Genomic DNA, 27939 nt, shown 5'->3' on the forward strand with positions numbered 1-27939 from the left:
GACTTGACAAATCTGAACATATTGATATTGAACAACCGTCTGTGCCTTGTTTGTGTTAATATGGACTTTAGCTCCTCTTGGTCTCACATTGTTGAATCATATTATCAGCACAAAACACAGCACAGCTGGAAGTTGACCTTACTCAAAAGAATGCATGAAAAAGCCACAGAGGTAAATAGTTGGTAAAATGTCAAGATCAGAACTGAAAGGTGACATTTCTTTATGTGGACACAAAACAGTGGAGCAGCAGTGGCAAAGCCGTCTCACATCCCACCTAAATGAAACGCTGCTGGTTATTTGAAAACATCGCCGTGCATTTAAAGTGATCAGCATCAAGAAAGCTCCGTCCCTGCTGCTCCTCGCCTTTTATCAGCTAACTCACTAATACAATTAGCTTTTTTTTAGTTTGTGGATTTTGTTGATTAAAGTGACTGTAAACACAAACTTGCAATAATGACTTTATGCTCATGTTGAACAGTTTAACTCCAAACAGGCCTCCAGCACGTTTAGTAAATGATCTTTGCCCATTCCATGCCTCTCTGAAACTGTAATGAGACAAGCAGGGACATTATCTTGATTAAAATCAATCCCTATTGGATCACACTGTGCTGCATTCCCTCACTCGGCTGCACTGATTAGAATACAGCACAGAAAACAGAAATCAGAAGTGAGGAGACTCATCAAAGCGCTACACGTAGATGCATGGATAACTTGACAGATAATCCCTGGACTCTTCCTCACCATCCATTACTGTCCTTATTCAGGATACATGCTGCTGTCAGTGTGTTTTATTATTCAACATGTTTCATATTCTCTTGTACTAATGCGGTGGTGTTGGTTGTTTCACTGAATAGAACATGTACTGATGTACACTTCCAGGACATTGTCAATTAATGGAGGATCTGATGGTACAGTGCATCTGATGTTCAAATGTATATTTTATTATAATTTAATTTAGGTTAAGATGGCGTACCTCTGTGTGTGTGTGTGTGTGTGTGTGTGTGTGTGTGTGTGTGTGTGTGTGTGTGTGTGTGTGACGTGCTATTAATGTAAAGCACTTCGAAAAACTGTCCTTTCAAAAAAAACAGGACAGGAGGAACAAGGAAAGAAGGAAAGGAACAAGGGAGATTTGAAAAAGAAAGAGGATGAGAAAAGGAAGGATGAGATAAACCAAATATCAAGAAAGGGAAATTTAAGGCTTAAACAAATGTGAGCAAAAGGAAGGAAAGGAGGTATAGGAAAAGAGAAGGAGAAAAAAGGAAAGAAGAGAGGAAGGAACCGAGGAAGGAATGAAGGGAGCGAACTCTCATTTTCACGTCGTCGCTTCTGTTGTGCAGGCTCGCTGTGCAGCGCGAGGGTCGTTTAGTAAACGGAGACTCGCGCAGGCTCGTGCTCACTCTCATCGCACGCGGCTACATTCTTCAACACAGTGAGATTTAACGTTACGAAACGCCGCGCTTCACAGACAAGCACCCAGCCGGGGAATCACAGGCACCGAGTCCACCGACAGGCAACCCGAGCAGACGCGAGCAGCACCCACCGCACAAAAACCGAACAAGGACCATGGAGAGCGCAAGCAACTTGTCGGATAACCGGCTCCCCGTGCTCTACAGCAACAGCAGTTTCTGCGGGAACTTCACCGACAGCAACATCAACAACACGAGCTTCGTGGAGGCGCGATGCCACGGGGATCGCGGACCGACCGGCATCCCGGACGACGACACCAACCCGGTTATCATAGCGATCGTTATCACCGCTCTCTACTCCATAGTGTGCGTGGTGGGGCTGGTTGGAAACGTGCTGGTCATGTATATCATCGTCAGGTAAGAGAGCAAAGTACTTACAAAACACTGTGCTAGGCCTTTTGCACTTTTTAAACAGATCCTTCTCTAACATGACTGTACGTGAGAAGGGGCTCTATGGCAACCTGTTGCTGTATTAACCATACTGTAGCTACATTAAAGAGAGTGTGTGTGTGTGTGTGTGTGTGTGTGTGTGTGTGTGTGTGTGCGTGTATGTGCGCCCGTGCGTGTGTGTGTGTGTGTGTGTGTGTGTGTGTGTGTGTGTGTGTGTGTGTATGTGCGCCCGTGCGTGTGTGTGTGAGACCATGTGAATGCTGTGTTGACAAGGCTGCCAGCTCAGCTTGACGTTCGTGCGTAAAATGCCTCCAGCCTCGCAGCAAGTTGCTCCAGCGCGCAAAAAGCCAGCCGCGCGAGGGGACGGTAAGGAAATGAGTTTTGCGCAACTGCAGCTAACAGAGGAATAATTCATGTTCTCTCTGTCTGTTTTTATATCCACAATCCATTACTAATCTGGAAAATCGCACCGATGTGACAACATGCACTCCCTTGTGAGGGCTAAACATCATCATGCACCATGAATCCAGTCAGATTCTGCTTGTCTTCATATGCACTGGTGCTTCAGTGTCTTGTGTTCCCTTGTTTGTGGCTTTGCTTATTCTACTTCCATGTAAATTAGATGAGTGGTTAGAGAATGGTTTTGGAAATGTCTTTAAAACAAGCACGTGCTGAAAGTTAACCTAATGTCTTGCTTTAAGACTCAACTCCAGCATTACCGGTTTTGTACAAAAGACAAGTAAATTGGTGAGCATTATTTGGTTCCTAAAACTTATCATAACAACTTAAAAGACTTAAACTACGTGTTCCAATATGTCTCCCATTCCTCGACCCTTCTTAAATCTAGGCCACTTTCAAGCCGAGTCTATTCGCTCAGCTTACATGTCGACAACTCATTAATCGATATTTAAAACTGTTTCAAACAAATGTCAAGCTATCAAGATCTCATTACAGGAGGAGCTTTTATTCTCTTTAATAACCTGTCATAAGAAGTAAGAGATAATAATACATGATGAGTGGTGCACAAATGAGAACTTTCACTGGCCACTTGTTCTTTTCTTGATCTCACAGTCATTTTACACACTAAATTAACCTACTTGGAGAAACAAATTGACTAAACACTCTTGCAGATGGAAATAACTCAGTATTAGGAAGGTCTATCCTTTTAAAAGTCTCACATAAACTGGAATCTCCCAGCTTAGTACACTGATATTAAAAATGGAATGAATAACTTACATTCGTTTTGTGTTAACTTAAGACATATTACATAAAAAAATCACCTATTGTGCTGATAACATCAGCCCACTGAGGTGGATTTCATATGGCGCCTTTAATTACACACGGAAATCTGACATTTATATTGATTCAGTGCTCCCCAGCGGAAGCTAGGTGATTGTAGATGAGCCTCTTCAGGTAATACAAGTCGATTGGAGGAGGAGAAGGAGGACAGAAAAGGTGAGAGATGGACTTAGAAAATAGCTGCAGGAGTGGAGGCTTGAGGGGAGAGAGATTGATGGTGCGCAATGGGGGAGCCGAGGAGGATGGAGATGAAAGTGAGAGTGGTCCACCTTCGTTTTTCCACCTTGTGATTACCCTCTTTGTAGGTCGGGTAGAATCAGTGAAGAGCGGCTGACTGGAGGGTTTGCTGTGCTGAACTCGTCAGACAGGTGCTTAAATGGCTTTGGAATTGAAACGAGACCACTTTATTATATAAATTAGAGAGTTAAAAGGAGAGAAGACGTCTCTATTTGTATTTACTTCTCTATTACTGCTATAATATATCATCATTACTTTGTTACACCTATAATTCCCCTCACTTCTCCACTATTTCCAGAGCAGATGCAGCATCAAGCAAATGTTCATTTGCCAGACTGCACACATCATCCCTTTCAGTCTGAGTGCTTCCCCAAATAGTTCTGTTTTGCTGAAGAATGCAGGCATCTAGCCAAATGTTTTCAACCCAAAATTTCTTACAGCAGATCTGGCCGTTGGACCACTGATGGAAAGTATTGGAATACGTTACTCAAGTAAAAGCACTGTTACTTTAAATACATTTTACTGATGTAAAAGTAAAATTGCTTGTGTAAAAATGTACTCAGATGAAAGTAAAAAGTAGGTCTGTTGAAATGTAATCAGAGTAAATGTAACTGTGTTACCATTTTTTAAGGAAGGGTATATGATGATGATATTAGAACAATAAATTACAGTTTAAGGCTATAATATAAAATGCATTAACATGTCAAAGTATGACTAGTGGGACTACATCAAGTTTGAACAGCACCACAGAGCCCTAATGTCCAAATCAGCAATACATTCCTATTCTGTAGACATTTGCAGCCTGTGAATACAACTGATTATTAATTATAAATATACAACCACCTTCCTTGTAGCCTCAGTAGAATTAACCATAAATTAGGATAACAATTAAATTCAAGTCAGCCAGGAGCAGAGCGTTGATTGACTGCTTTAAAATTAGAGTTGTTTTTTTTAAAGGGACTCTGGTGCTCAAAAACACTACTGCTTTTGTCCACAGGGGTCGCCAAAATCAACACAAAATGAAAGTAGCTTTAAATAACAAACATTACATTGCTAGGCAGCACACGTTCTTTGTGATTTTAATTTATGTTAAATTTCTCTGCTCATTCATTCTCAAAACAATAATATAACCAGTCAACCCAGCCTTTCTATCCCACTGTGGTCCTTAAGATTTTCAAACACTTTAAGGCTGAATTAGCGGTCGACAGTCACAACTTTGACTGGAATTATTGTCAAAACAGCAGAAGGGCCTCACACACTTCACTGAAGGTAACAGTTCCTAGAAGTCAATGCTGGAAGATCCAGCATGAGCAGCGCAGATGAGCAGCGCAGATGAGCAGCGCAGATGAGCAGCGCATATATTGTGGGTGTGTTTGATCAATGATTTTTAAGTATGCTAATCTCATCTATACTAATAATGAAGTAGGTCATCCTCAACTGAGTGCAGTGTTAACTCTCCGGACATGAAGCTCTCTGGTGCGCTGCCCTTTGGTATAACAGCTAATTCATTTGTGCTGCAGTTCTTACTTTGTAATGGATGACATTTGAAATGTAGTGAAGTACAACACTTGAGATAAAAAATAATTCTGTACAAGTAAAGTCACAGATTTGTAAAAAATACAAACTAAAAATGCACAAATAAAACAACAACTTTGTTATAGTTTTGGGGGTAAATGTTATTCATTACTTCCACCACTGTCACTTCCATAACAGCAAAATTAAGTGGACAACAAAGGAAGAGCACCGGGCAAACAGAAGTGAAATCACGTTTTGAAGCATAAGTTATGCGCCAGCATCATTTAAGGATGGGATTTATGTCTGCAGCTGTCTGGCAAGGGTACGAGAGTGTTTATTATGTATGAGTTGGTATACAAGCTTGCATTATGTATTCCAATGTAATTTTTCTACAAAGCAGATGATGGATGTGAGGGACATTACTTGAGCTTGAGCTCCAAGCTGTTTTGTGGAAACAGATTTAGAGCCCCTTGCCTACTCTCGACGGTGATGGAATGGTACTGACTCAACCAGCAGTGTGTGTACGTGTGCAGGCATTCATGAAATGTTTTGTGGATTTCGACTGAATGAGACTTTTAGGGAATTGACCTTCTGCTGAGCCCCGCGTCCCGCTGCTACTCCATCAAACTGTCAGAGCTACCATGGAGCCCACAGTGTCACTAACTGCACCCCCTGCTTTATTATAATCTATATTCTGATTGTGATTTCAGAGTGAAGCAGACGAAAGGTTTTATGCGTTTGAAGGATGTATATTCAGGATGTCAAACTGATTCAGCGGTGAAAACAGTTAGCTAAAGCCTTCAGATCAAGGTGTAAACGTGAACCACCACATCACCTGGCGATCGAGACAGAAGAAATGACTGAAATACAGAAACAACACTGTTCCTGTAAAGCCAGCTAGATTTATACACGTTTACAATGATTAAAAAGCAAAAGAAGGATGTGTATACATTAAGTAACGCTAGTTAATAATGCTAATATTAGCGCCACAGGTTTTTAATGTAGAAATATGACATTTTAGAAATGTATATCTCCTTCCAACCTCTCCAGATAACGAGTATCACAATTAATTATCTTTAATCCTAAATAGCTCGAAATTCACAAAACCAGCCAAAACATTTGGAAAATCTGAAACTTTCTCATCAGAGTCTGGAGCAGAGCCGGACTGTTTGGCCAGTCTGCGTTTGAAAAGGGTCAATTGGGAGGAAGGTAAATAATGTGTCTCATTCTTCTGAGAACCACACCCCATCAGGTTCTTTAATCAGAAACCTCTTTGTCTTTCTCTCATTTCTCTGCCCGTCTTTTGATTTTTTTTCTCTGTCTGTTGGTAGATAGAGAGTGAACAGCCATCTAGCTTATGGCACACAGTGAATATTTACTATTAAATGGAAACGTAGTCTTGAACTCTTCCTCCTGCTCTACAGTCATGGCCTTGAATGCATTCTTGCGAGATTAACTAGAGACATCGGTGGACGAGGGATGTTTTCTTCGCCTGAGCACTGACCTAACACTAACCTTAAAGCCATAAAACATTTCTGCCTCACTCTTTATCTCCCTGTCCTTTTGCTGTGTCCCTGTCCCTTGTCTGGTTACCCTGCGCTCATCATCCGTAAACTTCTCGGGAGCAAACAAACACAAGCAGAGATCTGCATGCTCAATTGGAAAAATCAATTGCGGTTGAAAAGGAAACTGCTGGGTTCCACACGAATACGCTGCCAGTTCAGAGTGCTTCCTGTTACCATGGAAACAACTGGGAGGCGTTTGGGTACAATGAATGCAAAAGGACCCCCCCCCCCCCCCCGCCCCCTGCCTCCATCCACCACCCAGCTAGATGAGCAGCTTTACCTGGTTGGTCACATTCAGCGGCCGACGCAAACTGTGGACGTTTTAAGAGGCTTTTGAACATCTGCACTCTGCACTGTAGCAGCACAACACATGTGACCATGTAAGATTCTGTTACCTCTTCACAAATCTTTCCATGACCCTGCTCTGTGACGTCAGAGTAACTTCTAAACATGTGTCCCAACCCAGTCACATGAAATACGATGTTATGATGAGCGTCAACACAATCTGCTTCACCAGACTAATGTCACAGATCCCCACTAATGTTTCTCGCTAATGGCTTTCTGGCGGCTCCCGCGTCCCAACATGAGAAATAGTCCCAGGCTGAGTTGCAAACAACTAACCTGCAGTCTTTTGATGTGCTGTCGACTAGTCAGGTTAATGTCCTGCAAAACAAAAAAATCTTAAAATAATTTCTAGTACTTGTACTGATTGTAAGCAAATGAAAACATCTTTGGCAATTTAAAGGATAGGCTCACATTCTTTCACAGTCCGTTTTAAAACAATAGTGACATACCCATATATACAAAGTAATTTCAATGTAAGTGATGGGGGAGAGATACAATTGTTGGTAAATCTTGCATAGATGACTTCTAAAGTTCAGCTGAAGTCAACAGTCTGACTCAGTCTTTCTATTCAGTACCAATTTTCTTTCAGCCAGCGCTCAGCCAGAAAATACTGTGCATGGAAGCACAAAAAGAGAAATGCATACTAAAACGATAATAACTGGAAGATAACTACTTAATTTGTTATTCAGACTGCAGAAGCCTCCTATTCATTTCAGTTGAACTTCACAATGCATTTTTACAGGACTGCGGTTTTGTGCCCCATCGCTCACATTGATACGCTTCAGAAAGGGATTTCTTTAAGGCCAGTATGGACAAGAAGGATGATTATATAAACAAAAGGCTAATCCTTTCAATGTGCACACAGGCATGTCAGTTGTGTTATAAGAGAGGCTTGCGATCCCTTAAATCAGCCACACTTGCACACTATAATTATCAAATACAATTACCAGGAGGTTTGTGGCATTAAAGAGAATGGCTTCTCCCTCGTTAACACAAATTAGTCCCTGGTTATGCTTGATGTTTTTTTCCATTGCATACAAATCAACACTCTGGATCACTGCCTATATTTTAAAGCGTCTTTTTGATGACAGGCTTTTGAAAAGATCCTGGTTGCTTGAAAAGTGTGGATACCTTTCGTTTGTTTTCAAGTACATCCTCATGCATGACAGACGTGTCTTCTTGTCACGTGACTGTGAAGACATAGAGGCTGACACAGTGTAGGAGCATCCAGCCTATGGATTTCTTTTAGGTAAACACTAAAGAGGTGTGAAGATAAACAGACTGAACCGACAGCAGCCGTCCGTGCCTCCTGAGCCCTGAGCCTCTTTCAGAGTTGCATTCCTTTGTGTGTTTTTGTGCGCAGTGCACAGTGCTTGGCACATCCTTCTCTTTCCTCTTCACAAGCTGTAAACATTTGAGGCTGGGCAATCTGACCTCAGTTTTCCAACAGCTGCACAGCGCTGAACATGCAGCCGTAGTGGTACATGGCCTTGATTTCTGTTGTCAATAACAAGCGGGCAGCTGGATAATTGCTGTGTATTTAATGCTGGAATTAGTTTGTTGGCTTCAGAGTAATGACAAACTCACCTTGCACAAGTGAGTCGAGAAACATTTATTCAGGGTTCAACCTCCACCCCCGAGTATAATATAACTATCAGATAATGAAGATTAATCGCTTGGCTCGAGTATTTAGCAAAAAGGAAAGAGTTTGACAGCTCACTGTGAGACTCGGAGAGAAGAAAATTCTGCATGTGGCTCCTTCTGAATTTCTCCCTCACAGCAGGGTGGTACAGAGCCTTAATTTCTTGTAGGGAGACAATTATGAGTAGACAGTGCAGAGAGGCAATTAGTCTGTCCTTCCTGTGTGTGTGTGTGTGTGTGTGTGTGTGTGTGTGTGTGTGTGTGTGTGTGTGTGTGAGTAATGAGTTTCTCCTAACACCACTGACACTACTGGAGTCTGGATTCAACAGGAGGTCTCTGTTGAATCCAGGAAAAAGAACAAAGGACAGAGAGACCTAGAAAGAGAACATCACTCATTCATGACCAGTTTCACAAGGTAGTAAAACCTTCACAATTTGACAGACCTTGACTGTGGAGGCTGAGGAGATCAAAGGAAAAATCAAAAAGGTATTTATTAAAGGAATGCAGCGATCGCCACTGCTCTGCACCGAGGACGTTATAGACAGAACAAAGGAACGATGATTAACCAAAGACGAGGGAACAAAAGACTGATTTAGTCTCTTTCTCTACTTGATCATTTGCTCGCGGCTCTTTTGTCCATCTGTCAATTACAGAGTGACTCACCCACCTACCCCCATTCTGCTCTTTATGCTCTATGACAGGTATGGTTAAGCATGTCCTTCATGAAGGCTGTCATTTCAAAGCACCAGAGGGTAACGCAGATTTGTTCTCCAAATCACTTTGCCGATGTTGTTACACCCCCCTACTAACTGTCTAAAGTCTTCTCTGTGTCTTATAATCTTCTCAAAAACACGGGTTTCAACAAGAAGGGCTTACTGGTGCCAAAGTGCCATGGGTGAGTGAGCAAACCAAACAATCCAAAGAGCTCAACTGATGAACTCCGCCGCAGTGAAAGCTGTTGCTTTCAAAATAAACTGTGTACAACAGTTGCACTTATTAAATGTTCGTTCAAGACCGGGGCCAAGGGCACGAAGAGACCATTTGTTGAAGGTCTTCAGCACATTAACAAAAGTGTTCCTAAGCAACAAGCTGACAAACTCTTCTTGAGGTCTAACCCCTTTCATAACCAGCATCACAGAGGATCTGGATTTGGCCTAAATTAGTTTCCTGTTTCTTTTTTGTCATTGAAAACCATTATAATAGAATCACAACAAAGTGGGCAACGACTTTCAAACCCATGAGCAGAACACAATGCAGTGATTGTTGAGTACATGTGCTGTGTGTGTGATTTATGCCATTGTTATAGATTTTTCCATTTGGAGGCTGTTTGAAGTGTTTTGCATGCTAGATTCAAGCATCGCTCAACGAGGCCAAGTTTGGGTCGATGCGGTTTTCATTGCAAGACAAATGTGTCCTAAAAAAGTAATTTACAGGTCCTACAAATAATTAGCAAAACATCAACACGAAACATAACATTTTGATCACAATTTTTTTTTTTAATTTTAACTGGTTGTTTGGGATGTGTTTGTCTGTTTCATACAAATTGCACACATTTCACAAATAATTTTCTTTAGATTTATTTGATTTATTTAGTCCTTAATTTAATGAATTAATTAATTTAACTATAACATGACATTTAACTTGGACATAAAACAAGCTGTGTGCAACATTTATGAGACTATGTTACAGAACATAAAGACAAATATGATTCTTCCGTTAATTAGACCGTAAAGAAAGCCATGAAGTGGCTACAAAAACAAGAGAGAAATTATGACAATTATATCCCAAGTGATCAAAATCTGTGTTAAAACAGAACAAATTACAACAGGTGTGTGTATTTAGCACAGACCTAAAACTGATTCCAGAAACAGTCCAGTATGTTTATTTTTAAGACCCGACCCAGCCATTAGAGCAACAGCCCCTCAGAATGTCTGTGCATGTCTTTCTCCATCCCAAAAAATACTCTTTCCTGTCGCTTCAGTATTTTTGGCTCCACACCCTTCTATTTTTATTTCACTTCAGCCAACCTTTTTGCACGTACTGTATCATTGGTACTTGAATGAAAATAGCAGGTGTGCTTGGTTGCTCTTGTTATCAAAGTCATTAGTCATTGACCGTGGCTAAGTGGAGAGCAGGGCCGCCTTTCAATCAGAGGGTTGGCTCTGCTAGTCTCATGTGTCCTTGAGCAAGACGCTCAACCCCAAATTGCTGTGTAGATATATATACATATATATATATATATATATATATATCGCTAGCCGTCTTTGCAGTGGGCGGCAGCTCAGTTTTCTCGCACACCTGCTCAAAATGTGTGCTTGTAAACAACCGCTAGAATAAATACAGAATGACCAAAGATTGATATTGACAGGTTGTTTTGTTGAAGCGTGTTTTGTTTAGTAGGCCTAATAGTAACTCGTGTTAGATTGGATTAAACCTGACTAAAACCAAATGTTCACTTGTGTGCTTTCGAGTGTCTCCGGATTTTCCGCAGCTATACCAACATCTCTGAAACTGCTAATTCTGCAGACGTCAATGTTTTGGACCAGTGCAACATACAAAAACACCCAAAAAAAAATGCAAAAAAAAATGCACCAAAAGCACTTGCTCCAAGCCCCTAATAAAATGCCACACAAGTCAGCAATGCAGAGATTCATTCAAAGCTGAGAGTCAAATTTAAGACATTAATGAAGATTTAATAAAAAAATAAATAATATCACGTTAAAAAAATGTTTTTGTTAACAAAGAATTTCATGGTATGTTATGGCAACATTTTTAGGCTAAGTCCAATGAAAAAAATAAATTTCTGAAGCGGCCCATTTGGCAAATAAACAATTTATTGATTTCTAATGACACCTTTCTATTCAATGCTTTACTCATGTGCCAAAGTAATGTAATATTTGGAGCTAAAATATCTACTTTGAGGCTTTTTACCAAACAAATATTGATAAATGTGATTGTTTGCTATTATATCAGAATATATTTATATTTCTGCCACTCCTTAAAGTCTCTAAAAATACTGTCTTTTATTATTAACTGCTTTTTCTCTTTTGAGCTGATTTCTATTTAAGTGGCTGCCCTTTGAAGCTTTCCTTGAGAGGTTTAAGTGTCATTATGATACATTTAAAACATCTCTAAGAGGCTTTATACCAGTTTCAGTGTAAAAGTGATACATCTCAAGCCGTCTGCAATGGCCACTGATGTGTGTGTGTGTGTGTGTGGAGGAGCCATTCACCGCCATTATTAAAGGCTGCATCATCTTCCCAGGGGTGCTCTTTCTAATGACTTCCATTTACTGAGATGATTTCCAAGAGAAAAACCTCAATGATTGTGGCTTGCTTCAATTCAGCTTCTACCATAAGAGACATATATAGATCATACATGCCTCGTCTCGCATTGATTACTGTAACGCACTTTTCTCCTCACTCATTATTTCTGTCCTTAACCGTTTGCAGGCAATCCAGAATGCAGCATTCAGATTAATCACTATGACAAATAGACGGTCTCAAATCACCCCCATCCTCACCAAAGTTATAGAATGCTCTGACTGCACCGCTGCGGTTTTGCTGAGTCTGTGACTTTGTTTAAAAATCAGCTCAAGACACACCTGTTTAGACAGGCGTTTGGGTAAAATTCATGCTCAAGGCCTGCTTTTAATCTATGTTTTTACTGTGTATTTTACTGTTTATTGTGTCTTCTTGAATACGTTTCATGTTTTAAAATCTGTTCTTGTCAATAATTAGCTCTTGTATGGTCAGATTGTGTTATTTATGTTTTCTTCTTTGAAATACCGCTCCTGTTAGCACTTTGTGACTTTTGTCTGTGAAAAACGCAATATAAATATATTTTACTTTATTGTTTGTAAACACATCAACACTAATAAAGCTATAAGTATCCTCTTACATGTAGACATAAATGAGAAGTCATTTGACAAATCAGTCTATGGTAAATGTTTTACTAACACTATTTTATCATTTTATTTAACATCAAGTGCTAAATAAAGAATAAACTACTTTAGTTTAAATTATGTACACTATTAGTCATCTCTACCTTTTCTATAATCACATTACATTTAACTTGATTGACCCTACATCTTTAGCCAAATTCAAAAGAATATTCCACCGAAAACAAAAGGTGTGAGTTTCAAACACTCGTCCCCTGAAGGCATGAAAAGTAGAAAAGTTTTCTATCTCCAGAGGACGCAGCTTCAATCATCCTGGACTCACCGCGGATACAATAGAAACCAAAGGCGACTCAGATTCATGGCAAAAACATTCAAATTCAAAACCTCTGTATGGTTTTGAAACCATTCGATGTCTCCACTGTCCATTCGTGATACGCATTGTGTTCTTGTTTTTGTTTGTATGTAAGCCCTTTCTTTGGAGTACAACGTGGCTCGTTGGATTACAATGTCGGTCCACCACTTTGGATCTGACTGGAATACCTCAAGAACTATTGGATGGATTGACATGGAATTTAGTACAGACACTATTCATGGTCCCAGATGATGATATCTATTCACGCTGGTGATCCCCTGACTTTTCATCTAGTACATCTAGTTTCGTCTGGTTTTGTCAGATTGCGGTTACTACTACTCCCTAATGTATGTATTATAATTACACATAATCATACGTTAGGGGTAAGCGATACGATTATAGCCTATATATACATCAAGATAATATAAACTTTTGCAACACTTTTCATACCATAGTGACTATGCCTTTAATATCTCTGGGTGAATGAGGTCACCGTGGGTTATGTTGCAAATCAATAAGCAGGACCTGTTCAAGGTAATATTGGATTTGACATGATCATCGATGTGATAGAGAACCTTGATTTGCATACATGCAGTGAAAACACAAATCCCAGAAACGCATGCCCAGCAGTCAGACATGCACGCAGTCACATCCATCATGCTCCCCACAGAGTTAATGGTCGGAGCCAGAGGCCTACAGATGTTTGTTCACATGCAGCCTCTGTTCCTGCACCCAGGCATTAATGGTTTGTCTGCACCAGGCAGGAGCCCATGAATCATACACAGGGCTGCACCTACACCGGCGAGCATCGCAGACCGATGATGAATTATGTTTATCTTGCCTTGTAACAAGGGCCATGAAAATGAATCAGCTGCTGTTCCAAACTGTTGACCACAAGTGCGTGGGTTTCTTCTTGATATTTGTTGAAATATAGTGACTGTTGATTTCTTTCCAAATACAGATTAACAAAGCTCACACTGGTGTTTATGGGGTAGCTTTAAATGTCCTGCCATGTTGTTCGTCTTCTAATATCTGTTAGCATTCCAAAATTATCAATTTGACACATTAAACACAGCGCCAGGCTTTCTTTTTTTCATTTAAAATCCACTAACGATGAGCAGGTCATTAGCTGTGATGAATAACACATCCTGATCCAGTGTTTTTTTCTCTCTCATTCAACACAAATTAATAGCCTCAGCTCTTTTTTTCCTAATCACTTTGCTTTTATGTTTTATTTCTGGGCGGTTAATCAAACTAAAACTAAATTATGTTTCTAAAGGTTTAACATTCTCCTTTAGGAGTTATGTGTGGAGTGGAGGTGAGATACTGAGGCTGATGTTGAACCCATTAGACAGCATCAGAGAGTGGGCGTGAGGTGAACATATGAACACTAAAAACACATCCAAATGCTCGAGCAAACCTTCAGCACAACACATACATGCAACATGTATCTAGTTTGGACATAAAGATGAACAAGGTCTCTGTTGTTGCTTAACCACAGAAATACATTAAAGACACTTCTTTCTGGTCATTGTTGTTGCCATGGTGAAGCACAATGTGGACATAATGTATTTTCTCTCCTGCCTCATTGTCCCATGTGTGTTTATGTCAGTGTAAAGGGTTTCTGTATCAAACTCGAGGCTCGGACATTATTGGCAGCCAGAAATAAATGACAACAGCTTTGTTATTTGTTATTGAACAGCTGGGGTAAACTTGGTTAATTCCAGTGATATACACAGAGCCAATGAAGAGTGTTACTGTCTAAACATGTACGTGAATAGCATTTGGAGAGCCCTTATACGGCTCTGGTAGCGGTAGCAACCTGCCAATCACAGGGTAGCAATAATACAGCAATATGTCATAAAAAAGGAAAGAAAAGAGAATATCTATATATATATATATATATATATATATATATATATATATATATATATATATATATATATATATATATATATATATATATATATATATATAAGTAGTATACGTACATTGCACTGACTGTTATAATAAATATATCCATAATGGATAGTACTGAGGATTTTGTTTAGCCATTACGGTATTGCAGGTGGTCATTCAGATGTCCAATTAAGTGTACACATGTTATTGAAGCTAAAAGTCCAAGATCAATATGTGTTTCCTTTTGAACGTATCTTAAGGGTCTGTGTAGAGTAAACATATCTAGGGAGAAAATTGAACATCAAAGTGAAAACACAACAATATTACACTAATTGCACAGGTCTAAAAGGGTTGTAACATAAAGCAAGACCACAACAAATTAAATCAATTTCTCTTCTGCTTCTTGCACCAGAAATCACATCTCAGAGTTCATTCCCGGGTGTGTCATCTTCTTTAGATGGTTTGGGCAGACTAATAAGTATCAAGATAAATAGTGGACGGTAAATCATATATTTACTTGTAGATGATTACGTTAGACTTGATTAACCATCATCAAAAGGTCACTTTTCTAATTCCTTAAGTCCCCATCAATTAAAATGTAGGCTAATTGTCTACCCTGAATATTAATGTTCATTAGTATTCTGTTATATTATTTAAAAAGCATGTAATTGAATGCAAGATACCAGATTAGTCTCCCAGGAAACAAAAATGCCTTATGAATCATCACCTCATTCATTCTTGTTATTGATCAGAAAGCCACTTTGAAGATGTAGGTTTCATTTCAAATAAGGGAGGGGGATTATGAATATTGATCATTTCATTTCCTGCATTCTGGGGAATTGTTTTTGCATCAATTTATGGTGGAAATGTCTTTATTTATGTAAAGGAAAACAATATTCAGGCAGCAGGTGACAATTCAAAATATAAAAATAAATCCTTCCTTCTCCTTGCAGAGTCAAAAACATTTCCTTCTCTTTTTTTGGGGGAAGTAACATCTTCTCTATTCACCTCAATGATACATTAATTTATTTTAATTAACTTTTAAACCACGGGAATTTAATAGCTCAAATGTGTTTTTGCAAAGTTTCTGCTCTTGCTCAAAAATTTCTGCACATATCAAAACATTTCTCAAGTCAAAATCATTTGTAATATTGAGAATAAAGTCAGCATTTTATGAGAATAAAGTCAGAAAATGTCAAGAAAAATCCACCTGCCCTATAGTCTGCTGTGCATTATGTTATTGCGCCGTGGGAACTCCCTGCATGAGACAAAGTTTAGAAAGCTGCTGTGTACTGCTCTTCATCGGGTGTACAAAACCAAAACTAATGCGAAACACTTCTGATTAACCATGAATGTCACTGGCTTAGTTCCACAATTTTGAACTTCATCATCTCCAATAAAGAGCAGCTCAAAGCTGCTTCCCCAAGCTTTTAAGAAGCAAATGCAGCGACAGAGCTACGGCTCAGAGGAGAGCGCCGTTCCATAGAAAACGTTCAGATAAAAGCATGATGGTGGTAAAAGCAATTCTATTCTAATGATAAAATTGTCAAAAAGCATCTCAATGCCCCCTTTCTAAAGATATTGCTGCAGGACCCCCTGATGTTATCTGACTCAACGTACCGCCAATGTCAAGAAATGCTACCCTAAACGTATCGCCATAGAAAATTCCATTCTGATCAACATCACTCGAGGGCCCAAAACTGGAAAAAAATCTCATTTTTAATGAGATTATAATAATGACCATGTATGCTGTTTCTGTGTTTCCACATTACAGTTTGAGCAACAGATGAGGCTCATTGGGCAGCCAGGCTACAGGTTAATGTAATTTTCTTTTCAATAATTTGTCATAAAGTGTCCACAGAAGATATTATTGGGTTTTCAATCAGGGTAGGGGTAAAATCTAAGTTTTTTCTCATAATTATAATTTTTGCCAAAATGGCCACATTAAGCTCTCCTGAATTTGTGCACATTACAACAACCAATTCTCAACTGCCCTACTTTTTATGTAGCTAAAATTAGGAAATGAACGCTGTTTTTTTTTTGTTTTCAAATGATTTCAATGTATGAATAATTCATCGGAACAGCCTAGATTAGGCGGATGTTCCTGTCTCTCTCGGCTGGGAGCACTTATGATGAGTTTGTAAAACCAGTTTCTTATCAGTCTTTCCACAGGGATAATTTACTATCATTATCAAATGATTTTTATTTTTTTTTGTTCATTTAAGCAGAAATAAAGATGGATGAGCAACAGAGGGAATGATAAGGCATCTAACTCCCCCAGGTGGCAATCACGGCTAATGGGTTGATGGAAGTCTATGAATTATACATGATTTCACTGAAAGGACTGTTTTGGGTGGTTTTAAGGTCCATTACTGCACATCTATCTGCCGCCTTTGCGCTTCAGCGATCCAGGAAACCACCAAATCAAGGTAGTTTGGAGGCAGATTGAACAATTTCTCTTTTCAAGTGTTGTTTACTCACAGACGAAGCCTAATGAAGATTTACTCTGTGTAGTTGGTGTCTTCTGTCTTGTCTCTCTTTGGCTTCAATGTCACTTTCTCTTCCTGTCAATAATAGGCTGAAAATGTGCTGTGAACATTTTTATTTATGCTCTGTTTACTGAATTATAATGAAACAATGTTCTATTTATGTGGAATTTTCTCATCAGGAGTTTTCTTTCAAAATGAGACACCATCCACAGGAGATATGTATCTGCTTTATGAATGATACTTGATCTGCTAGTCTCATGTCAATGTGTTCTTGAGCAAGACACTTAACCCCAAAATTGCTCCCGTAGCTGCGTCTACAGTGTGTAGATAGATACTGAATTGTAAGTCGCTTTGGATAAAAGCGTCTGCTAAATGACTGTAATGTAATGACTGTAATGATCAAATGATGATCAAATGATTGCTCTTGGCATAAAAATGACTAAATAATATTGTGTCAACCATGCAACTCCCTGTTGCCAGATAATAAAACACAAGGAATTCAAGCAAAGCACAAATCATTTCTTTCAATATCCGTGCATTTCAACCAAAGCATGATATTTTATGCTTATCAGTTCTGCTTATCAACCTCTATAAACAGAACTTTTAGTCAAACGTAGAATCTGTAAGTAATGGAACAAGATTTTAGCAGAGAAAGCAATCTGGTTTCCATTTGTAGTCTGAGTAGTGACTAATCACATTCGAGTAGGCTTTGGTTGAATGCAGGCAAACAGTCCGTGTGGACAGCAAAATAATCAGAACGCTTTGGGCAAAATGTAATCTCTGAACTTTCCGGCTATCGTTTGCAGAATATTTAGCTTTTTATTGGTTCAAAATTAGATTGTAGAGCGCCTACTTGGGAAACAATCCTGTCGTACGCATTGTCTCTCATCTCCAACTCCATTCTCGCTTCTCAAGTTGCTCTGTGGACTGTAAACAATGAGCAGCGCACAGCAAAGGAAGTCTTGGCCTAGATATCCACTGGCTATTTTTTGCATTTTTGCATTTTGGATTCTTTATATAATATCAGCGGTGGCTCTTACTCTTATCCATTGAAATTCATACCATTATATATCTAAATACCCTGGTATACCGTAATACCTCCCAAACCTAGAAGCAAACAGCAGGGTCCACCAACATTATTTTTTAGAACCACTGGTTTATGGACAACTGTGGCTGACAGCAAGGGTCCACCAACATTATTTTTTAGAACCACTGGTTTATGGACAACTGTAACTGACAGCAGGGACCACCCAAAAACATAAATGGAGAACTTTTTTATTGACTAATGTTACTATCAGCAGGGAGAATCCAATCCAATAACATAATAATATGCCAACCAGAATCCAATTAAAAAAGTTCCTCTTTAATTATTAATTCCACTGTATATTTAGAAATACATTAGGTTTCAGAAAGTGATGAAGACATTTTGCAACATTATGTAATCAAAGCATTCTGACAAGACCTCAAGGTTGAAAAATTAATTAAAGCTGAAAACTCGTTAATTAAACACCTTCAGTTTTTCAGACAAGATGAGGCCATTAAATGTTGATACACGTAAGCCTCAGACAGGCACAGGAGAAACACGAGCTACTGTATCATCTGCAGCCATTTTAACGACAGTCTCAAAGTCAATGTTGTTAGGATGTCGGAAATTACCTCCACCACCGGCACACTACTCAGTGTAGGGCGACAGCTTTCACTGCATCTCAAGGTGTCTCGGTCCCCGTTCAAATAAAGCCTGAAATAACAAACACACTAATCTGTCAGTGTTAAAGTTAATCAAAATGTAATGAACTCACTGTCATCTGCGGTTAAGAGGATTTGGGATTATTGAGGAGAGTGCTGCAACAAAATAGCAGTAGATTACAGTAGTGGTTTAATAAAGCAAAGGCAAGGGGGTGTTATGTATCACTGTCACTTTGTGTATCCAGATTAATTTAACAACATTATTGAGGGGTATGTGTATAAGTAGTCTTTATGTGGAATAGGGCACCAACAATATCATCACTGTTATGCCTTGTGCCTTAAATTTGACAGTTTGACAATTTGGGCATGAATAGATACCACTCTCTTAGCTGTTTGATCAATATACGGCTACAGCACCTCTCAAGGTCTCTAATTAACCTGTGACATGTTAAATTTACCCTTTTTTGTTGAGCTGTAGAGGTGCTGGTTGGTTGATTTTGTTACCATTTAAAAGAGTCAGGCTAACTGTTCCCCTATTTCTAGTTCTAGTGTCTAGTTTCTTTTAAGTTAAACCAGCTGCTCGTTGTAGGTTCAAATTCAATGAACAGATAGAAGAGTGGTATCAATTATCTCATCTAACTGTCCCGTATGTGGGAAAACATTCAAATCTGAACATCTTTACTGCAAAATTGATAAGTGAGAGTAGAATTTAGGGTGTAACTTAGCTAATGTAAGTCCACCCACTGCATAACTTTAAAAAAAAGTTAAACCACACCCACTTCCGTATGACAAAACAATAACACCCTGTGGTCGCTTTCTCAAAAAAGGTTTGACATCGTGTAGAATTCAGATGAAAATACCCGGATCATATACGGGGATCTTCCACATCTGCAAGCGCAGTAGCGTTTCCTTTAACCCCGCCCAGCGGCCCTCAATCCAACTTTGGCATCTCGTGACGGACCCGAATATCTTAATTTCCAAGACACAGAAAGGAGAGAACAGTGTTGTGCTGTGTATGTAATGCTACACAGTTGTTACAGAAAATGTTAACAATTTATATAATAATGTAGATTATCCCCAAAGACTCTATCTAAGAATTGGCTTCACATGGTTAGGGCTGACTTAAAACAGTAGATTGAGCCATTTTCAAAATACTGATTTTTATAAATTTGGTAAGAAATGTCAATATTAACACCAGCATGGAGTCTGTTACAGCATGGCTCAAAGGCTGCAACATAAATATGAGGCCAGACGAGTCTAAAAGTAATAAATAATTGATAATATTAACTAAACAAAACCGTAGAGAGTTAGTAATCAGTAATGTTCTCCCTGACCTCATTGCAACATGGACAGCTAAGGCTTAACATATTTCTTTGCTGATAAGAGCTCTAAACAGTCGAGCCATTTCAGTCCTCCACACTCTTTGAACTACCTCTTTTCATTGCCCAATATTCTATTAGAATAATGGAAAGGACATCAGGTACACACTAAAAGCTACTGGAGATTGAGAAGCAGGTTTACTTGAGAAAAGGCGTATTTGTTATTTGTCCATTCAGTCGGTATGGTCAACCTAACCTTTTTATCTGTTTACGTAAACTGAATCTCATCTCATCTCATCTTCATCCGCTTATCCGGGATCGGGTCGCGGGGGCAACAGCTCCAGCAGGGGACCCCAAACTTCCCTTTCCCGGGCCACATCAGCCAAACTGAATCTTTTTAGACAAATTAAGAAAAAGTTGTACTTTCAACAAACTTTTTTTGCCCTGTATACAGCACAAAGTAATTTCTTTGTGATATCTTCTAAAACCTCAAGGAATCTGAGACTTCACTCCTGTGGACAGCGTCTTTTAAAACTGAGTCATTAGAACTGATTAAACTAGACGGTTGCTATTTCAAAATGAGCTGGTCGCTGAAGCAAGGGGCCTGAATTATTCACAAAAACATCCTGGGGATACGCTGGGTTGAGCCCAGCTCATGAGGCACATTCTGCTGCAACACACCTGGAGTAACTGGGGAATTCCAACTGTGTATTCAAGTTCTGCTAATGTTGCTTGAAAGTTAGGTGATTGAGGCTGTTCTTGTGCAGAAACATTTCAATCATTTCTTGGCACCATACTTGTCCTTGTACTTCCATCTTCTTTATGAACATCTTTATTGCTGCTTTCTGGATAGTTTCCAGATCGTTGTGAGTGCTGCTCCAGTGGCTCAGAGACATAAAGATAACATTAAGTAACTTCAACATTTTGCTTTTATTGATTGATATTTGTACACCAGTGTACCAGGTATATTTTGGAGTTTGGGTGGTATAAGTCAGAGAGGAAGCCTTCCTCTATCATCATTACCTCAATTTAAATGTATTTTTATTTCCACATGAGCGCTCAACTTTTCATGAGCAGCAATGTTGACAAAAATGACTGCGACCACACAGAGAAATGACTGTAAAGAGACAAAGAAATTGCCCATAGAGACTCAAAATGACCACTCAGAGAAATGACTACAAAAAGACACAAAATGAGTATGGATGATTGGGTCTTGCTCCTATGTAGGAGCAACAGGAGGCATTTTACATGTCTCTGCCGGGTGTCTCATAATAAATCTGTTTTCTGTGCAGATACACCAAAATGAAGACCGCCACCAACATCTACATCTTCAACCTCGCTCTGGCCGACGCCTTGGTCACCAGCACGCTACCATTCCAGAGCGTCAACTACCTGATGGGGACCTGGCCGTTTGGAGACATACTGTGCAAGATGGTGATGTCCATCGACTACTACAACATGTTCACCTCTATCTTCACACTCACCACCATGAGCATTGACCGCTACGTCGCTGTGTGCCACCCAGTCAAAGCGCTGGACTTCAGGACACCGCGTAACGCCAAGATTGTCAACGTCTGTAACTGGATTCTCTCCTCGGCTATCGGGTTGCCTGTAATGTTCATGGCCTCCACCGCTGTCACTCGTAAGCATGCGCACACACAAGCACTATTATACTACACACTGCAAGGGGGGTTGTGTTTGGACTTTGCATAAGAGACCTTTAAATATTCAGGATCGGATGCATAACTAGCTATAATGTATCTCCTTTATGACAACCACAATGCCATTTTTATAGCAAAAAAACAGAAAAGAATCAAATAGAGAAAGTGATAAGCTAAAAACGTTGCATCCAACTCTCAAGTAGCAACCATACATAACGGTGCTCCTTTCTTTTTTTTAGACCTTGGTAGACGATGAGATCTACAAGATACTAAAAAATAGAAGCGCAAAACAGGAAAAAAAACACATTGAGTTCATTCACTACATTTCTGCTTTAAAAAGCATTTATGTACTCCAGCAGGCTTTATAAAAGGAGACAACACAAAAGAGTTGCTTAGGTTTTTCTGTGTAGTTGCACAAAACAACAATTAAATGCTATATGCCTCGCTGGTGACTAATATAACTGTCTGCATAGTCAAGCGGCTACCTGCGAGCCAGGCTTCACCTCTGTGTAATTGCAGAGGTAATGGAGAGAAAACCGCCACTGAAATAGTTAAAATAGTGACCTGCTGGGATTGGAAGACAGAGAGTAATGAGAAATTTACTGACTTTGCGCAGTTTGGTACTAAAAGATGTTCCTTTAGCATCACAAAACATAGTTTTCAGACACAGTGGTATTTTTATGGGCATTTTTATATCTTTATTAGAGACTTTAACAGTAGAGAGATGACAGGAAATGATAGTTGTCACTATTTACTGACGTTTTATAGATTATTATTATAATATGAATTATTGATCAATTACTAATAGAAATAATTGACTACTCAAAAATGAAAAATTTTAGTTGCAACCCTAAATACAGTGTTTACAACCACGTTAAGGAAACATATTTTAGAGGAAGGAATCACAGATGTTTCAAAAGAGCTAGACAAGTGAAAATAAGAGTTGATACTAACAACTAATTGAAAAAATTCTCGTGTGGAAGTAATGACTGTTTTCATCTGTGATCATATATCTCCTCACCCTGCACAGCCTCCAGCATTGTTGACTGCAAGCTAATATTCCCCCACCCCTCCTGGTACTGGGACACCCTGCTGAAGATCTGCGTGTTCATCTTTGCCTTCATCATGCCCGTCCTCATCATCACCGTCTGCTACGGCCTCATGATCCTCCGGCTGAAAAGTGTGCGCATGCTGTCGGGCTCTCAGGTTAAAAAAAAATCTCTTTTTCGTTAACAAACTTGAGCCAATAAAAGTGAATACAGTGAGTAATTCTGTACAGGCTTTTAATTAGATCCAAATGGAGATTTTAGAATGCAAGCTATAGTGATCATTTTGAGAAATCTTAACCATTTGGGTGTACCAACTACATGGCCTGCGCTATTTACACAATAACTAATTGATTTATCTTTCAGAGTAATGAAGCAAAATACAAAGCTGCCCAGAGCTTGCATGCAAATACGGTGCACTCATTGCTCTCAAGAGAAAGCAATTAGTGAAAAACAACTTAAGCCTGAGGTTGTGGCTCAGTTTTAATTCATTGCAGTAATAAATGAACAGACCCAACGATATTTTGAGAAAATGTACCAAAGGCTGGCTCCGAAAAATATTTGTATTCTAATGAAAGTGTATTATTTTCCGTTGATACAAATGGAAAATCTAAGTGGTAGCAGATATGATTTGTTCCTACTCATGTCTCTTCAGCCACTTTTTTTGACCACTTTCCTTCCTTTCCATCATCCTTTTCCATTTCTCTCTGCCTTTTGATCCTCTCTACTTTACTTCTCCTCTCATCCCCCTCTGACCATCTTCTCTCCCATCATTTCTCTCATCCTTCACTCTCCTCTGTCCCTCCTTGGTTGCTATATCCTCCCTACCGCGCCTTCTCTGCTCATCTCATCTCACTCATCTTGTACTCCCACTTATCCCCCAACACTAAACTTTTGACCTTCTTCACACACACACACACACACACACACACACACACACACACACACACACACACACACACACACACACACACACACACACACACACACACACAGGAGAAGGACAGGAATCTGCGTCGAATCACCCGCATGGTCCTGGTGGTGGTTGCCGTCTTCATCGTATGCTGGACACCTATCCACATCTTTGTCATCATCACAGCTCTGATCAATATCCCCAGCTCCACGCTGCAGACTATCACCTGGCACTTCTGCATTGCCCTTGGATACACTAACAGGTTTGCGCGACGCATCAGTCTTAGACAAATATATTCACTGTCATATTGAAACTATTGGTTCTAAAATGTCAAGAGGAGATCCATTCTTAAAGCTTGGTTAAGTGTTGATGACAGGATGCTCTTTATACAAAAAAAAATGTGTGTTTTACAGATAAGATCAAAAAGTATAGACTTTTTGATAAAGCACATTTCTTGGTTCATGGTTTTATTCAATGATTTAGGTTGACTTGTAGTTTTCACCCCCCCCCCTTGTTTTTGTCTCATGCAGCAGTCTGAACCCGGTTCTTTATGGCTACCTGGATGAGAACTTCAAGCGTTGTTTCCGTGAGTTCTGCACCCCGAGTCCCTCAGTGTTGGAGATGCAGAACTCGTCTCGGACCGGAGTCACTAGCCGCAAGCTCCCACAGCGCGAGCACAACAGTGCCAACACAGGAGACAGGTCCAATCAACAGGTAGGTATTGTCTGTGTGTATACATACCAGTACATCTATCTGGGAATGAATTGATCAACACATTTGGATAGAGGCTTATTTGCTTTAAATGAGAGGATCAACTCTCTTGTCTGTACAGTAAATATGGTGCTTCAACCAGCTGCTTAGCTTAGCTTAGCATAAGTCTTGTTGTCACCATGAGGTTGCGAGGTTGCCAGAATGCAAAGAAGTCCCTTTGCCTGGCTGAGAAATAGTCAGACACATAGCCTCCCATAAAACCACATATTGTTTCTTTGTGAGCATATACGCAGACTTATTTTAAACTTTTGGACAAAGCAAAGCTAGTTTTTTCCCCTCAGTTTCATGCTAAGCTAAGACTTAGCTTCAAATGTACCGTTCAGACATCAGAGTGGTATCAATCTTCATTTTAGGTGAATGGCAGTGAACATCCATTCACGTAAGGGTAAATATAAATGTACTACATGTAAGGTAACACAAACAAACTGTCTCTCCTCTCTGCAGGTATGACTAGCCCTGGAGGGGTCGTCGGTGGATTCTCGCTGTTGTGGCAGCGTTGCCAATGACGATCTCAACTCAGAGGTCACACAGGTCACCACAGGGCTCTGAGCACACAAACACAAATGACACGTACAGACAACCAATCCAGGACATGACTGAGACTCGATAGCACAGAGCATTTAAACAATGGTTTTCCATCTTAACTGCAGCGCTGGATCAGTGTTACTGTAACTAACTGTGCAAGGCTTTTATTCTGAAACAGACACAGAGATGGGTCAAGACTCAAACAGCTTACAAGTTTTAGTTTTCATTATTATTATTACGATAACAATAGAGTGCAGTAAACCGAGACAGATGTATAGACAGATCTATAAAACACACTCAAACAAGACACTTTTATGATGTTGTTTTGTTCTGTACGCCCCTGATAAAGCTGCCACATTGATCTAAGCCTAGTCATCCGAAATTCTCCTGGTTGTAAAAGAATGAATCAATTAATTGTCTTATTTGCAGAGTTTATATGATTTCCCTCCAATATGTCCCTTTTCGAATTGTTCACTCATGTGAGAGGACAGTGTAAGTAGTCAGGACATGTGGATTTATGGATGTTACTGGACGGTAATAGGATCTAATTGGATTTTGGACTTGTGTTACCGAATGGCCAAAGGCTCTGTGGCTCTCTCACCACATGAAGACATCACTGGACAGGAGGTGTTATTCAAAGTATTTTACAGCTCCAACTGTGCTTCTGATGCGATTACTGTATGGATTCCACCCGATCAACACCGTTCTCCATATATTGATTTGCACAGCGCCATGCTGGCTTTGGTCACTTCAGGAAGACTGACTGTGTTGACGTACGTCTGTGCTCTCTCCTCTCAACCCACCGAACCTTTTGTTTGTTATTTACTGCCCCTCAGCCTTCATTATTTCCTGTTCTTTCATGTTGTCTCTCTAAAAAGTGTTTTCCCATTTGCTGGACTTACCATTGTGTAGACAAACAGTAGAGCACTGTGTGTCCTCTCTGCTGAATGTAAGCAAAGCCAGCTGTGTGTTTGTCACACTGGATCCATGTGCTGAACTGTGGATCCTCAGAAACAGCAAAGACGGTGCATTAGCCTGTTTGCACGGCGCAAAGAGCATGCTATTGTGGCATATAGTGCGACATATGATACTACAAGTGTATGATTAACTACAGCTTAACAGCCATTACACCAGGTATGGGTTTTAATGGAGTCACTACTCCTCTTAAACAAGTGAGCCAAGCAGGATTGTAAATCTGTTGTGACCTTTAGAATTGCTTGTGCTTACGTGTTGTGTTGTATGCTATACTTGCCAGTTGCCTTTACAGAAGCTCTACTCGATATTCTGTGTACCAGTATTTTTTTGTACGATACGTGAAGATGAACATGATTGTATTAATCTCCCATGTAAAATAGTGTAAGTATTCTGTTGCTTTTTTTTATGAATACGGAATCATGACTTTGCCAGAAAATGATTTGTGATGATCACAGTGGACCACTTATCGTGCTTTTAAATATAACTTTTGTCATATTGAATCTGCCTTGTTAACTGAAGAGATGTATATGAATCAGAATGCTGCGTGTAAAATCTTAAATTGCTCAGAGTTTAACTTTGACTGTTTCATTTATTTTTTTGTACATACAAGCATATTTTTATCTGTTTGTATTTGGTATCGCTGCTTTATGAATATTTATTATTTTCAGTCTTTCAAGTTGCCAGCTGCCACAACACAAAACTGTGTATAAACATGTGGCCAAATTGTCTAAGTAATATTACCAAAACAATATTACCAAAACAGCAGCTGAGTTTGACTAGTATGCGGCATTGAGTGTCACATGCTGTATTGCAATTCACCTTGTTATGCCGTGTAATGCATTTCAGGGCAAAATGAAGATGAATTAAATAAGCAGAACTCTGTCCTTCGAAATGCTGCTAGCTAGCAAACTGTTGGCTGTGATAAGTAAGTATGTGCTGTTACTGGCGACTGAGCAACAGAACCACTGATGCTGTGTGCTCTAGCTTCATGTAGTCTTAGAGGAGGCGTCATGCTGAGGGCGGCTCCTGTGAGTCATCAAGCTATAATTTCAGGCCTCCAATAAAAAAAATCCTACACACAACAATGGTGAAAAACAGTTTAGCGGTAACTCCACGATTTTCACATTTTCAGCAATTCTTATATAACATGTATGTGTTTAGAGTCATATCTCAGATCTTACTTTAACTCCTTTAACACAACTAAAAGCACACAGTTTGAAAATACAAAAGTCTGTATAGCTCAGCCGCTAAACTGGGCTTTTTGGAGAACAAATTACATTTTCCTTAGTCCTATAGAACAATGCTTTTTTTGTTCTTCCATGAATCATGAACTGGTGAAGATACAGATTTTTTAGGAGAAATGCAGCTTTAGCCTCAGTCTTTCAGCACGATATCATGTATGTAGCCATGAAGTTCACATCTCCATTTACAAGATTCTCCTTTTTACGATTCAGCTGGTGAACACATTAAAAAGCCAGCAAGAGAAGATGTTTTCAAACAACTTGTGGAGCTAAAAATAGCTTCATTATCTAGCTAACTACAGCTGATAACATCTAAAATATGAGAAGCCTGTTTGTATCTACATTTGTTTGAAATTGAGCACAAGATTGACAGGCTTAGCAACAGTCATTTTATTATTAATAAATTATATTTATCCACAATGAGATGAAGAAGATGAACGAACATTTTCTGGAACAAAAGGGGACAGTTGGCACTGAGACACATTTTGCAGCAGGCAACTCATACAGAATATACTCTTGAAGGTACATTTATTTAATGATGACACCTTTGAATTTTTGAATCTTTTTTTCATTTGCTTGCTTTCACGACACAATCATGACTTGTAAATGGCATTTCCTGTATCTAAAGAAAATAATTTCTACTTTATGAACATTCTGTAACAAAATGCATATACAAATTGTACTGTTAATCATTGTTTATGGA

General features: G+C 39.4%; 1 protein-coding gene across 1 annotated transcript; it reads left to right on the forward strand.

The window, feature by feature from the left end:
* The first annotated feature begins 1143 nt into the window (after positions 1 to 1143).
* On the forward strand, positions 1144 to 27939 carry oprm1 (opioid receptor, mu 1). Its single transcript, XM_068719732.1, has 6 exons — positions 1144 to 1823; positions 21397 to 21746; positions 22796 to 22971; positions 23808 to 23986; positions 24255 to 24438; positions 24940 to 27939. The coding sequence occupies exons 1-6, from the start codon at positions 1564 to 1566 to the stop codon at positions 24943 to 24945; spliced, it is 1155 nt and encodes a 384-aa protein (XP_068575833.1). The 5' UTR covers positions 1144 to 1563; the 3' UTR covers positions 24946 to 27939.

This window comes from Cebidichthys violaceus, unplaced genomic scaffold (genome assembly GCF_023349555.1).
Source record: "Cebidichthys violaceus isolate CVI_PGR_0920_01 unplaced genomic scaffold, fCebVio1.0.p SCAF_10, whole genome shotgun sequence".
NCBI classification, from domain to species: Eukaryota; Metazoa; Chordata; class Actinopteri; order Perciformes; family Stichaeidae; genus Cebidichthys; species Cebidichthys violaceus.